A 14900-nucleotide genomic window follows, 5' to 3' on the forward strand; every position below is an offset into this window, starting at 1 on the left:
CCATTTGTTTATTTATTGTTTTTTAGATCCCGCTCACTTTGGAATATAATCTGAAAAAACATAAAACATATACACATACACACAATTATATATATTTCATTAGGGCATAGGTGGGCTTCCCAAATAAGTTGGAGAAGCAATAAAACATAGGTTTTAAGAAATAATTGTGATATTTACCATTTTCTTAAGTAGTTTGACTGAAACAGAAAGAAGAAATATAACTACCAGAGACAGCATCATTGATCCCAGGCCTTTTGTTGGAAATGGTGAACATAAAGCTGATTGAAAAAACATGTTCTGAAAGAGAAAGAAAACATCTGTTTGGGGGATGGAAATGGAAAGAAAGATGGCTACAGATAACATGTATAGAGATGGAAGAGAGAAGAATAAAGTGGGGCTCACGTCTGCCAGCCTTTTCCTGTCTGGAAAGTTGATGGCGTCACCTTTAAAGTGAAGCTGGAAAATTAGAAATAAAGTACTTGATGTGAAAAAATAAGTTTATAATGAGCATTGAGCAGAGCCAGTTTGATTCATCAGAAAACCACTTAAAGGAATTGGGGTAGAATGAAGGCTCAATTCAAATAATTCAGACTTTATGATCTAGAAATGGGGCAAGTTGGATTGATCCTCTAATTTTTGAAATCCATGTAGTACAGTAAAGAAAAAAAAAAAGGAGGAACCCAAATATTCAGGATATGAGGAAGAATAGGAAGATTTTATCTTGGGGTTTGGTTAAAAAAACAAGAAAACATTAAAAACATACTGTATCTTGCACAAATGTTGATTTAAAATTATTTAATGTAAATAACTTTATTTTCATTTTTTCTGGTTGTGTTATTATTCCAGCATCTTCAACCCAGATTTCAAATACCACTGTTTTCAAACTAGAAGAGAATTCAGAACCTGCACTTATTCTGGAGAAAAAAAATGAAGCTAACCATCTAGGAGGACAAAGGGATTCTAATGAGCAAGGAGGTAGTTATACACAAGGAAATCTGGGAACATTTAGTCTTCAAGGACAACCAGGATATTTTAACAAGCTAGAGAAACCAAGAAACTTTAAGCCAGGGAGAGCAGGACTTTTAAACCAGTCTGAGATTTTAAAAAATTCAGGAAAATCTAACCAAAAAGGGAATCCAGAATCTTCTAATATGCAGGAAAAATCAGGATCTTCTAGCCAACTAGGGAAACCAGGGTTTTCTACCCAACAGGGAAATCCAGGGTCATCTGGCCAACAAGGGAAACCAGGGTCATTTAGCCGGAAAGTGATGGTGGGGTCATCTAGCCAACAGGGGAAGCCAGGATCATCTAGCCAACAAGGGAATCTAGGGTCATCTACCCAGAAAGGGAATTTAGGATCTTCTAGCCTACAAGGGCATCTGGGTTTATCTAGCCATCAAGGGAAGCCAGAGTCATCTGGCCAGCAAGGGAAGCCAGGGTCATCTAGCCAACAGGGAAATCTAGGATCTTCTAGCCAACAAGGAAATCCAGGGTCTTCTAACCAACAGGGGAAGCCAGGGTCGTCTAACCAACAAGGAAATCTAGGATCTTCTGGCCAACAGGGGAAGCCAGGATCTTCTAGCCAACCGGGGAAGCCAGGGTCATCAAGCCATCAGGGGAAGCCAGGGTCATCTAGCCAACAAGGAAATCTACATTTATCTAGCCAGCAAGGGAATCAAGGACCTTCTAGCAAACAGGGGAAGCCAGGGTTATCCAGACATCAAGGAAATCTACGATTATCTAGCCAGCAAGGGAAGCCAGGGGCATCTAGTCAACAAGGGAAGCCAGGGGCATCTAGCCAGCAAGGAGATCTAGGGTCATCTAGCCAGCAAGGAGATCTAGAATCTTGTAAGAATCATGGGAAGCCAGGGTCTTCTAGCCAGGAAGGAGATCTAGGATCTTCTAAGCATCAGGGGAAGCCAGGGTCATCTAGCCGGCAAGGAGATCTAGGATCTTCTAGGCATCAGAGTAAACCAGAATCATCTAGCCAACAAAGAAAATTGAGGTCACTTTACAACCAATGACAAAGAAAAAATATCGACAATACTTTCAATGGCAATATAAAGGACTTTCAGGTTAGTGTTAATAACTTCTTTTTCTCAGTCAACTTGACCCAGCAATTCTCTTTTCCAAGACTTAAAATGCTTTAAAAACCACAATGTGTTAACAAAAAATCACTTGCAATGACACTGATTAAACAAAATGAGAGAACTTTGGAGCTGATTATTTTCATGCATAACACTTATGATTATTAATGAATGTACTGCCCTTCTATTCTATCTTTCATTTCCCTCTATTATTTTCCACTCAAACCTCTCTATCTATACTAGAAAAACTCAAATCCTCATCAACTGAGCCCACAACTTTGCCAAGTTTAGTTTTCATGTCCATTTTTATCCCATCCATAATCTACAAATCACTGAAGTAATATTCCTAAATCAAAAATCCTACCCTACTTGAAATTCCCCAGTGGCTTCATACTACCTAGAAGATATAACTTAAACTCCTAAACAGAATTTACAGTTTTTCATGATTATACTGCATACTGTTTAGCCTCATTTCATGTCACTGTTGCTCACACACCACTCATACAGAGCCCTTTGATTTTCCACTCATGTATTCCTAATACTAATGATTTCTTCTATTACTAAACACACCTTATTGCTTTGTAATTGAGTGTCTATTTATTCAGCTAGATAATGAACTTCTTGAAGAAAGTACCATTTATTTTCAAACCTGTAACCCCAGAACCTAGAATAAGTGTGGCGTATAGTAAGTTCTCCTGAATTGCATGTTAGATGGATAGTTAAATGCCTGCTACTTGGAAGCCACCATTTCAAATAGGTGAACAGCTATCTGATGCACATGTCTCCCGTATTCCCTTCTGAGTCCTGCTGCGCTTTTACTTTCACTTGCCTGCCTCTCTTCCAACAATCAGCCTCCTAATTTATTTAACAATTGCTTTGAACATGCCATTTGATACTCACATTCAAAATCATTTTCTAGAACACTTTCTCTAACTTATCATCTTAATGGAAACTTTATTTTTTTTACCTCATAAATTTTCATCCCTCACAAGCCTTCCAGACGAAAGTCATTTGTTCTCTTAGTTATTATCACTTGGCTGGCATGAAGTAGCAATCTCTCAGAGAGACTCCCTGCCATTCAGATCTTAATGCCATCACCAGCAGGTCTCTGAGTTTTTAGGATGTCACTTAAAATTTTGTAATTTTATATTTATTCTAGAATAGGAGAAATAACCATGTCCAGTTAACAGAGTAAGTGCGAAATAAATTGATCTTCATGAAAGGGTTGTATGATTTGGAAAATATGGAGGTATTTTTTATCTCCCTATAACATCTCAGCTCTGAGAATACCACATCCTCTAGCAAAAATGTCTCATCATTCTCATTAATGTCTCTGTTCTCACCTGCTAGTCAGAGCTTCCTTATATTCACAGGCTTCTGCCATTTAGCTCACATCCAAAGAAAACGCATCAGGAATTATTTAAATGAATCCTGCATAATCCTACTTCCTGTATTTTTTTTCATGGATATACCAAAAAAAAAGGGAATCAACAAATTATGACTGTATGTGTTTTGCATTTGCTTGTATGACTTTTTCCTGACTATTGTTTTTCCATGTAGAGGAAGAATAGCCTCCAGAAAATTAAAATAGAGGCAGTCTGACATACAGTAAGAGCAGACAACTTGGAGGAGATAACAGAGTTTGAATCACATCTTGGACATTTAATCTACCCATAATTTTAAGCTTGTCACTTAAATCCATTATGCCTTTATGCGTGCAGGTATAAAATAGGACAAAATATACTCTTTTTAAATTTTTGTAATTTTTTAATATTTTGAAGGTACATGGTAGGTATATATATTTATGGGTTACACAAGGTATTTTGATACAGCCATGCAATGTGTAATAATCACATCAAGGTAAATGGGGTATCCATCTTCTCAAGCATTTATCCTCTGTATTATAATCCAACTATACTCTTTTAGTTATTTTAAAATGTCCAATTCAATTACTTTTGACTAGAATCACCCTGTAGTGCTAGTGAATGCTAGGTCTTATTCATTCTATATTTTATACTTATTAACCATCTTCACTTCTCCTCCTCTCCCAGCTACATTTCCCAGCTTCTAGTAAACATCCTTCTACTGTCTATCTCCATGAGTTCAATTTAAAAAAATAGCTCCCACAGATAAGTGAGAACATGTGAAGTTTGTCTTTCTGTGTTTGGCTTGTTTCACTTAACATAATAGCCTCCAGGTCCACCCATGTTATGCTAATGACAGGATCTCATTCTTTTTTATGGCTGAGTAGTACTCCACTGTGTATATGTATCACATTTTCTTTATGCATTCATTTCTTGATGGAAACTTAAGTTGCTTCCAAATATTGGCTATTGTGAATAGTGCTGCCATAAACATGGGAGTGGAGATATCTCTTAAATATACTGACTTCCTTTCTTTTGGATATATGCCTAGGAGTGGGATTACTACATCATAAGTTACCTCTATTTTTAGTTTTTGAGGAACCTCCAAACTATTCTCCATGTGTTTATATTAATTTACATTCTTACCAACAGTGTACAAGGATTCACTTTCCTCCACATTCTCGCCAGAATTTTTTACTGCTTGACTTTTGAAAAAGAGCCATTTTAACTGGGAAAGAAGATGTATCATTGTAGTTTGTATTTGCATTTCTCTGATAATTAATGATGCTTAGCACCTTTACATATACTTGTATTTATACTTTTGAAAAATATCTACTTATATTTATTCTTTGGAAAAATATCTATACAGATTTTTTTGCCCATTTTTTAATTGAGTTACTAGATTTTTTACTGTAGATTTTTTGAGCTCCTTACAATATTCTGGTTATTAAGCCCTTACCAGGTGAGTAGTTTGCAAATATTTTCTTTCATTCTGTGGGTGTCTTTTCACTTCATTGATTGTTTCCTTTGCTGTGCAGAAGTTTCTCAGCCTGATGTGGTCCATTGGTCCATTTTTGCTATGGTTGTCTGTGTTAGGCATTACTCAAGAAATCTTTGCCAGTCTAATGCCCAAGAGAGTTTCACCAAAGTTTTCTTGTAGTAGTTTCATAGTTTGAGGTCTTAGATTTAAGTCTTTAATCCATTTTGAGTTGATTTTGGTATATGGTGAGAGATAGGATTGTAGTTTCATTTTTCTGTATATAGATATCCAGTTTTCCCAGCATCGTTTATTGAAGACTGTCCTTTTCCCAGTGTATGTTCTTGGCACCTTTGCCAAAAATGGGTTCACTGTGGACATATGGATTTATCTCTGGGTTCTCTATTGTGTTCCACTGATTTATGTATCTGCTTTTATACCAGTACCATGCCATTTTGGTTAGTATAGCTCTATAGCATAATTTGAACTCAGGTAATGCGATTCCCCAAGTTCTCTTTTTTGTTTCATTTTCTTTTGCTTATGATAGCTTTGGTTATTCTAGGTATTTTTTGTTTCCGTATAAATTTTAATATTGTTTTTTCTATCTCTGTGAAGAATGTCATTGGGATTTTGATAGGGATTGCATTGAATCTGTAGATTGTTTTGGGTAGTATAGACATTTTAACAACATTGATCCTTCCAATCCATGAACATAAAATGCCTTTCCATTTTTTAGTGTCCGCTTTAATTTCTGCACCAATGTTTTATAGTTTTTATTGTAGAGATCTTTCACTTCGTTGGCCAAATTAATACTTATGTATTTAATTTAATTTGTAACTAAGGTCAATTGAATTACTTTCTTGATTTCGTTTTCTGATTGTTCACTATTGGCATGTAAAATCCTACTGATTTTTCTGCGTTGATTTACTTTCCTGCAACTTTACTGAATTTGTTTATCAGTTCAAATAGTTTTTTTGGTGGAGTCTTTAGGTTTTTCCAAATATAAAATCAGATTATCTGCAAACAAGGATAATTTGGCTTCTTTCTTTCCAATTTGGATGCCCTTTATGTCTCTCTTGTCTGATTGCTCCAGGAGGACTTATAGTACTGTGTTGAATAAAAGTTATGAAAGTGTGCATCCTTGTTGTGTTCCCAATCTTGGAGGAAAGGGTTTTGGTTTTTCCTCATTTAGTTTAATACTAGCTGTGAGTCTGTTGAACACCGCCTTTATTTTGTTGAGGTATAATCTTTCTATATCCAGATTTCTAAGGCTTTTTGTCATAAAGGGATGTTGAATTTTATCAAATGCTTTTTCAGTATTAATTGAAATGATCATATCGTTTTTGTTCTTTATTTTGTTAACATGACATATCACATTAATTAATTTGTGTATGTTGAAGCATCCTTGCACCCCTAGGATAAATCCCAGTTGGTCATGATGGATGATCCTTCTAATGTGTTGTTGAATTTGGTTTGCTTGTATTTTGTTGAGAATTTTTGCATCAATATTTATCAGATCCATTGGGCTATTGTTTTCTTTTTCTGATGTCACTTTGTCTGGTTTTGGTATTAAGATAATACTGGCCTCATAGGATTGGAAGTATTCCCTTCTCTATTTTTCAGAATAGTTTGAGTAGAAATGATATTAGATCATCATTAATTGTTTGATAGAAATAAGCAGTGAAGCCATCAGATACTGAGCTTTTCTTTACTGAGTGACTTTTTCATATGGCTTACTCTCGTTACTTGATTTTTATCTGTTCAGGTTTTAAATATCGTCATGGTTCAAGTTTAGGTTGCATGTGTCTAGGAGTTTGTCCATTTCGCCTAGATTTTCCAATTTATTTGCATATAGTTGCTTATAGTAGTCACTAATGATCCTTTGAGTTTCTGCAGTATTGTTGTAATGCCTCCTCGTTCATCTCTGATTTTATTTATTTTTGAACTTCTCTCTTTTTTTCTTAGTCTGGCTAACAGTTTGTCTATTTTGTTTAACTTTTCAAAAAAAAAAAAAAAAAAAACAACCTTATGCTTCATTGATCTTTTATGTTGTTTTCTTCATTTCTAATTCATTTATTTCTGCTTTGATCTTTACTATTTCTTTTCTTCTACTAATTTTGGATCTGGTTTGCTCTTGCTTTTCAAGTTCTTCAAGATGCATCATTGGGTTATTTACTTGAAGGCTTTTTTCTTTTTTGAAGTAGGTCCTTATAGCTACAAACTTACCTCTTAGTACTGCTTTTACGGTATCCCATAGGTTTTGGCATGTTGTGTTTCCGTTATCACTTGTTTCAAGAAAATTTTTAATTTTATTTTTAATTTTTTCATGGACTCACTGGTTACTCAGGTATCTTTTGTTTAATTTCCATGTGTTTGAATAGTTTTCAAAATTCATCTTATTAATGATTTCTAGTTTTATTACATTGTGGTCAGAGAAGATGCTTAACATTATTGAAATATTTTTTGAATATTTTAAGACTTTCTTTGTGAGCTAACATATGGTCTATCCTTGAGAATAATTTATCTGCTGAGGAGAACAGTGTGTATTCTGCAGCCATTGAATGAAATGTTGTGTAAATATTTATTAGGTCCATCAGTTCTATAGTGTAGATTAAATACAATATTTCTTCTTGTGTCTTCTGTATGGAAGATCTGTCTAATGCTGAAAGCATGGTGTTAAGTCTCCAGCTATTATTGTATTGGGATCTCTCTCTCTTTAGCTCTAATAATATTTTCTTTATATATCTGTGTTTTCCAGTGTTGAGTAAATATATACTTACAATTGTTATATGCCCTTACTGAATTGACACCTTTATCATTATGAAGTGACCTTTTCTCTTTTTATAGCTTTTATCTTGAAATTTATTCTGTCTAACTACTCCTGCTCTTTTGTGGTTTCCATTGGCATGGCATGGGGTATTATTCTTCATCCCTTTATTTTCTGTCTATGTGTATCTTTACAGATGAAGTTGTACTTATTCTTTTTCTTCTTTCTTTCTTTCTTTTTTGGGGGGGATGGGAGGACAAACTCTCACCATGTAGCACAGGCTGGAGTGTAGTGGCAAAATCTCAGATCACTGAAACCTCTGCCTCCCAGGTTCGAGTGATTCTTCTCCCTCAGCCTCCCAAGTTGTTGGGATTACAGGTGTATGCCACCACGCCCAGCTAATTCTTGTACTTTTAGTAGGGATGGGGTTTCACCGTGTTGGCCAGGCTGGTCTAGACCTCCTGACCTCAAGAGATCCACCTGCCTCAGCCTCCCAAAGTGCCAGGATTACGGGCATGAGCCACTGCACATGGCCTGAATTGTGTTTCTTGTAGGCAACAGAGCATTGGAAGTGTGTGTGTGTGTGTGTGTGTGTGTGTGTGTGTGTGTGAGAGAGAGAGAGAGAGAATGAGAGAGAGAGAGAGAGAAAGAGAGAGAGAGAGAGAGAGAGAGAGCATTTCACTCTGTTGCCCAGGCTGGTGTGCAGTGGTGTGATCTTGGCTTATTGCAGCCTCTGCCTCCCAGGTTCAAGCAATTCTCCTGCCTAAGCCTCTGGAGTAGAGTAGCTGGGATAACAGGTGTCCACCACTACGCCTAGTTAATTTTTGTATTTTTAGTAGAGATGATGTTTCGCTATGTTGACCAGGCTGGTCTTGAACTCCTGACCTCAAGCGATCTACCTGTCTTAGCCTCCCAAAGTGCTGGGATTACAGGCTTGAGCCAGTATGCCCAGCCTCTGGATATCATGAAAAGTCATTATAGTTATTATTTTTGATTGATTCCTCATTTAGTCTCTCTTCTTAAGATAAGAGTAGTCTATATACCACAATTATGGTGTTATAATATTCTATGTTTTCCTGTGCATTTATTATTACCAGTGAGTTTTGTATCTGCAGACGATTTCTTATTGCTCATTCACAGCCTTATCTTTCTGATCGAAGTGTTCCCTTTAGCATTTCTTATAACACAGGTCTGATATTGATAAAATCCCTCAGCTTTTGTTTGTCTCATAAAATCTTTATTTCTCCTGCTTGTTTGGAGGATATGTTTCCTAGATTTACTATTGTAGGGTTAAAGTTTTTTTTTTTCCCTTCAGTATGTTAATTATATCATGCTACTCTCTCTTAGCATGTATGGTTTCCACAGAAAATCTGCGGCCAGACATATGGGAGATCCACTGTATGTTATTTGTTTCTTTTCTCTCACTGCTTTTAGGATTCTTTCTTTATCCTTGGTATTTGAAAGCTTAATTATTAAATGACTTGAGATTATCTTCTTTGGGTTAAATCTGCCTGGTTTTCTATAACTTTCTTGTACTTGAATGTTGATAACTTCCTCTATGTTTGGAAAGTTCTTTTATTATCTCTTTGAATAAATTTTCTATTCTTATATCTTTCTCTGCCTTCTTTTTAAGGACAATAACTTTTAGAATTGCCCTTTTGGGGCTATTTTCTAGATATGTAGGCATGCTTCATTGTATTTTATTATTTTTTTCTCCTCCGTGTATTTTCAAATAGCCTGTCTTCAAGCTCACTAATTTTTTCTTTTACTTGATCAATTCTGTTACTAAAAGACTCTGATGTATTCTTTGATATGCCAATTGTATTTTTCAGCTCCAGAATTTCCCCTTGATTCTTTTCAATTATTTCAATCTGTTTGTTAAATTTATCTGATAAAATTCTGAATTCCTTCTCTGTGTTATCTTGAATGTCTTTGAGTTTTCTCAAAAGAGCTATTTTGAATTACCTGCCCAAAAGGTCTCTGTTTCTCCAGAATTGGTCCCTGGTGCCTCTCCCTTGGCCCCTGGTTCATTTGGCGAGGCATGATTTCTTAAGTGGTCCTGATGTTTCTGCATGTTCGTTGTTATCTGAGCATTGAAGAGTTAAGCATTTATTTTAGTTTTTGCAGTTTGGGCTCGTTTCTGCCCATCCTTCTTGGGCAGGCTTTCCAGATATATGAAAGAACTTGAGTGCTGTGATCTTGTGATCTAAGCTGTATTTGCATTAGGGGGCACCCCAATCCCAGTAACACTGTGTTTCTTGCAGACACATAGAGGTACCGCCTTGATCATCTTGGATAACATCTAGAAGAATTATCTGGATTACAAGGCAGAGATTCTTATTTTCTTCTCTCACTTTCTTACAAGCAAATAGTCTCTCTCTATATTCTGACCTGCCTAGAGCTGGGCATCAGGTGACACAATTATCTCAGTGGCCACTATCAGTAGCTGGGTCAGTCCTGAAGACAGCACAGCACTGGGTCTCACCACTGTAACACTGCTGGGCTACTATGTATGTTTTCTCAGGCCCTGGGACTCTATAATCAGCAGATGGCAAAGCCTGCCAGGCTTGCATCCTTTTCTAGAGGGTGGTGAACTCCCCCAGTCCCTGGACCAGTTCAGAGAGAGGGGCCATCCAGGAGCCAGAGACTGGATTCAAAAAGCTTAGAAGTCAACCGGGTGTTCTATTGTGCTGCAGCTGAGCTGGCACTCAAACCACAAGATGCAGTTTTTAACACTCTTCCCCCTTCTTTCCATAGGCAGAGGAGCCTCACCCTGTGGTCACCACCATCTAAGGCCCATGGGGAATACTGCCAGGCTACCACCGATGTTACCTTAAGGTCCAAGCGCTTCTTAGTCAGCTTGTGGTGATTGCTGCCTGGCCTCAGACTTATCCTTCAAGGGACTTGGTCTCTGCTCTTACCCAGGGCAGGTCCAGAAATGCCACTCAAGAGCCAAGGCCTATAATTAGGGACCCTAAGAGCCTGCTTGGTGGTCTATGTCCCTGTGGCTGAGCTGGTACCTACAGTGCAAAACAAAGCCCTATTTACTCTTCCTTCCACTTTTCTCAAGCAGAAAGAGTCTCTTCCAATAGTCATCACAGCTGGGATTGTATTAAGTCTCACCTGAGGCCATCAAGTCTCAGAGTCTCACTCAAGGCCCTTGGTGTACTACTTGGGAATTGCTGCTGATTATTCGGGGCCCAAGAGTTCTTTATCAGCAGGTGATGGGTCCTGAAAGGACTGGATCCTTCCCTTCAAGGCAGAAGTTTCCCTCCTGGCCTAGGGTGTGTCATCTGGGAGCTAGTGTCTGGAGACGGGCCTCATGACTCTAACTGGTGCCCTCTCCTATTGTTGCTGAGCTGGTATCCAAGATGCATAACATCTTAGATATCTTTACTCTTCCCTGTCTTCTCCTCAAGTGAAAAGAAGAGGTCTGTTTTGGAGCTGAGAACCTTTTAGCCTGGAGTTGGGGGAGGGGTGGTGCAAGCACTCCCTTAGTCACCCTGGCTGATGTCTCAGGTCATGTGCCCCCCAAGTCCACTGGTTCTGAGCTCTGTTCAGCAGTAAGACTCACCTAGGATTTGCAGTCCTTAAGGTCTAGACTGTCTTTCAAATTTATGTAGAGCCCCAGAGCACGTTAGCCCATGGTAGCAAGGCTTGCCAGAGCTCAAGTTCTGATTGCTGAGATGGGCAATTCTCCTTTGACTAGGCGTGATTTAACTGCTCCCTCCGTGGGTGGGCATCACCTGAGTTCAACTCAGTTTTGCCTTCTGCTGTGACAGAGCAGCACTGATTTCAGTGTCATGTCTCACAATTGCTGTGCTCTCTTTCTCCCATGTACGCAGATTCTCTGTCCATGCCATGCTGCCTCTGCAACGGGATGAGAGACGGGTGGCATCAGCAATTCCAGACTGTCTCTCTTCACCTTTTTAGTGCATCTTTCAGTGAAAAAGTTCAAACTAGATGCTGTGAGACTTCACCTGATTTTTGGTTCTTACCTAGATGCTGCTTTTGTGTAGATAGTTGTTAAATTGGTGTCCTTGTTGGCGTGGGGAGGAAGATCAGTGGAATCTTCTCTTTGCTATCTTGCTCCACCAAAAAATACCCCTTTTCCAGTTCTGTTGTAAGAATTAAATACAAGAATCAATAAAATAATTGGTTGATTACAATGCTTAAAAATTAATGCATAATGAATATTTTTATTACAATATCTGAATTAAATTAATTACCCTACTCCTACCTAATAATCTTTCACATTTCTACAGACTGGCAGTGCCAGCAGCGAAAACTCAATCAGAAAAACAAAATGTCAATCTGTCTACAAACCAGTCTGTGGTTCTAATGGAAAAACCTATGGTAACCACTGCATACTTAAAGAAGCAAAGTGGTAAGAAGGTTTTATATCTCTTTATATGAGGAAGTGCTATTCTGTTTCACAGGGAATAAAAGATGATTGCTCTTTATTTCTCTGGATTTTTCTCTTAATAGTACCAAGGCTATTATTTGCCCAAAGAAAACTAAAAGATACTTAAATTAAACCTTGAACAGTAAATTCAGTCAATTCCTGGAAGAATGTGGTTTATTCAGTTATTAAAGTAGAAGTAAGTTTAATTCTGAGTAATTTATTTAGCAAATATTTATTGAATGTCAATTATATAGCAGAAAGTGCTCTAAGAACTGGGCATAAAATGGTAAGCAAAACACAGAAATCCCTGCTTTCATGAGGTTTTTATTCCTGCAATAGAAGACAGACAAATGAAACATAACAGAGCATGAAAAGGACTGTGAAGCCAATTGATTACTAATTGTTGCCTACTCAATTTCATGCTACTCCTAAATAACAATAGCAAAGTTTGGATTTGGTGAGTGAATCAAACCTTTGAGTTACGCACTACCTAAAGAAATAAATTTTATAGCTGTTTTAAATTGTAACATGCAGCTAAAAAATGTTAGATAATTTAGCTTTTAGAATTTTTGAATGTTCAGCTATGAAAGGTGGGGATAATGTAAGAATATTTGTTTTGTTTTCAAGAGTTCTATAATTTGTAAGTACTTTGTAAATTCTTATTGCAGAAATAAATTAATTAAAAGTTAAGTGTCCCCAGTAGCCATGCTGTTTGAATGAGGAAGGGCATTAGGTACCACTTCCCTCGTATTATAGATAAGCCATCTGGCCCAGAGATGAGAAGGGACTGACTCAAAGTGCACAGATTCTTGGGGCAGTCAATGAAAACCGCACAAGCCAGCATCTAGGTCTGTTCCTTTCCAAGTGATTTTTGAATAATCTGATTTTATCTTTATGATGCTGCTACAACTACTCGATCCTTTATTTCTCTAATTTTTTTTTCAGGTTGAGTAATGGAAAACTGAGTCTGAATCATGAGGGAGAATGCTCACCATTTATGTGAACCAAATCACTTGGAAGTCAAAATTCACTGGCAAGTCCCCTTAAACAACGATTTCCCTGGGAGTTCCATTGTGAGATCAGCTTGAATCTTACAGATCTGATGAATCCTGCATACTTTTCAAGTTTGTTCCACATCAAATAAAGTCAGTTCCAGAGTAATTTCTGATTTCTTGGATTTTTTTTTCTAGACTTTCCCAAATTGTATGTGTCTGTGATTCCTCTGTTCCCAAAGTGCCAAAACAGTTATGAATTCTGTTCTTTCCTTCAGGGATAACACTTCAGGACCTAGGTCAACAATTTGTAAATCCTAATAGATCTAAGACTCTCAGAATTGCATGTAAAAAAGTGAAGATTCCTCACTTTAGGAATACTGATTTAGGGATCTAGCAGAGCTAAAGAAACTGCAATTCAATACCACATTCCAGGTTTCTCTAACAAAGTTTGTCTCTGGACATGATGAAAAACTGATTTAAGATCTTTTTAAGAACACACTGATTGACTCAGAAGGCCCATCAAACCATATACCAAATAAATCTTCTATGTGCTTTTTTCTTAAGAGGGTATCCAAAGCTATTATTAGATTCTTAAAGGGTTCTATGACTACAAGTATATTATAAAATTACAGATCTTTAGTCATTAAAATGTAAAAATTAACATATTTATATGTTAAGCCCATTATAGCCTGAAATTTAGATGATTAGAAGAAATCTCACCAGAATATTAATCATACTGATTAGCAACATGGAGCTCAAGAAAGGGAAAAAAAAATCTAGCAAATGGTAGGATAAGAGGTATTAAAAATGATTTGCAGAAACTGTTAGCAGAAGGGTTGAGCTAGATATGGAGGCCAATGGTGAACGAAAGTACAGTTCAAACTCAGCATGTCCCCTATTCTAATGTCTGTTTTCCTACTGCATTTGTTATGCTGGATCTATATATTCTTAATATCAATTGCTGTCTGAATTCTTTACTGTTAAATCTGGCTTCAGTGATTGAAACCTTGGCTGTAAAATTACTTTCATTCATCAGTTTTTTATTATGTCAATAGATATACACTTCTTACTAAAAAGTAATATGCAGAAATTCCAAAAAAGAGAGAAAAATTAATTCTATCATCCAAAGGCAGCCAATTTTAATATTTTGGTATATTAATGTTTGATCTTTCTTCTTAATTATTACTATAGACTATATTCAAATTTCATATACTAATTTAAATATGTTTATGATTAGAAAAATATTAAATACACCCATTAGAATGACTATAATGAAAAAAGAAAGATAATGAAACATGTTCATGAGAATGTGGATAAAGTGTGTACCCTTATGTTACTTGTGGGAATGTAAGAAGGTACACCATTTTGGATAATACTTTGGATAAAAGTTTGTCAGATTCTTAAGAATTTCAATATATACCTACCATGTGAATCATCCATCCATTCCACTACTGATATTTACTCAATAGAAAAAAATAAATAAAATAAACAGATGTCCATGCAAATACTTTTACACTAGTGTTGATAGCAACATTAACCATATAGCCAAAAAAGTCGAAACAATCCAAGAATCTATCAGTTGGTAAATAAACGACACGATGTAGTTTATCAACACAAAAAATGCAATGCCATTCATTATTTAAAAATAATGAACTACTGATTCACGGTATTGAGTATATAAACTTCTAATGATTATGCCATATGAAAATGCAAATTGTAAAGACTACATATTCTGTTTATATGAAATGTCCAGAAAAGGTAACACAACAGAGAATGTAGAATTGTAGCTGCTTGGGGATGGGGGT

General features: G+C 36.6%; 1 protein-coding gene across 1 annotated transcript; it reads left to right on the forward strand.

Moving 5' to 3' along the window:
- Nucleotides 1-755: 755 nt before the first annotated feature.
- On the forward strand, nucleotides 756-14517 carry MARCOL (MARCO like; the record flags this gene model as incomplete). Its single annotated transcript, XM_021939849.2, has 3 exons — nucleotides 756-2075; nucleotides 11961-12082; nucleotides 13046-14517. A coding segment is annotated over one exon (1269 nt), but the record flags the coding sequence as incomplete, so codon positions are not given.
- Between the last annotated feature and the right edge of the window lie 383 nt (nucleotides 14518-14900).

The sequence above is a fragment of the Papio anubis genome, chromosome 5 (assembly GCF_008728515.1).
Source record: "Papio anubis isolate 15944 chromosome 5, Panubis1.0, whole genome shotgun sequence".
Taxonomy (NCBI): Eukaryota; Metazoa; Chordata; class Mammalia; order Primates; family Cercopithecidae; genus Papio; species Papio anubis.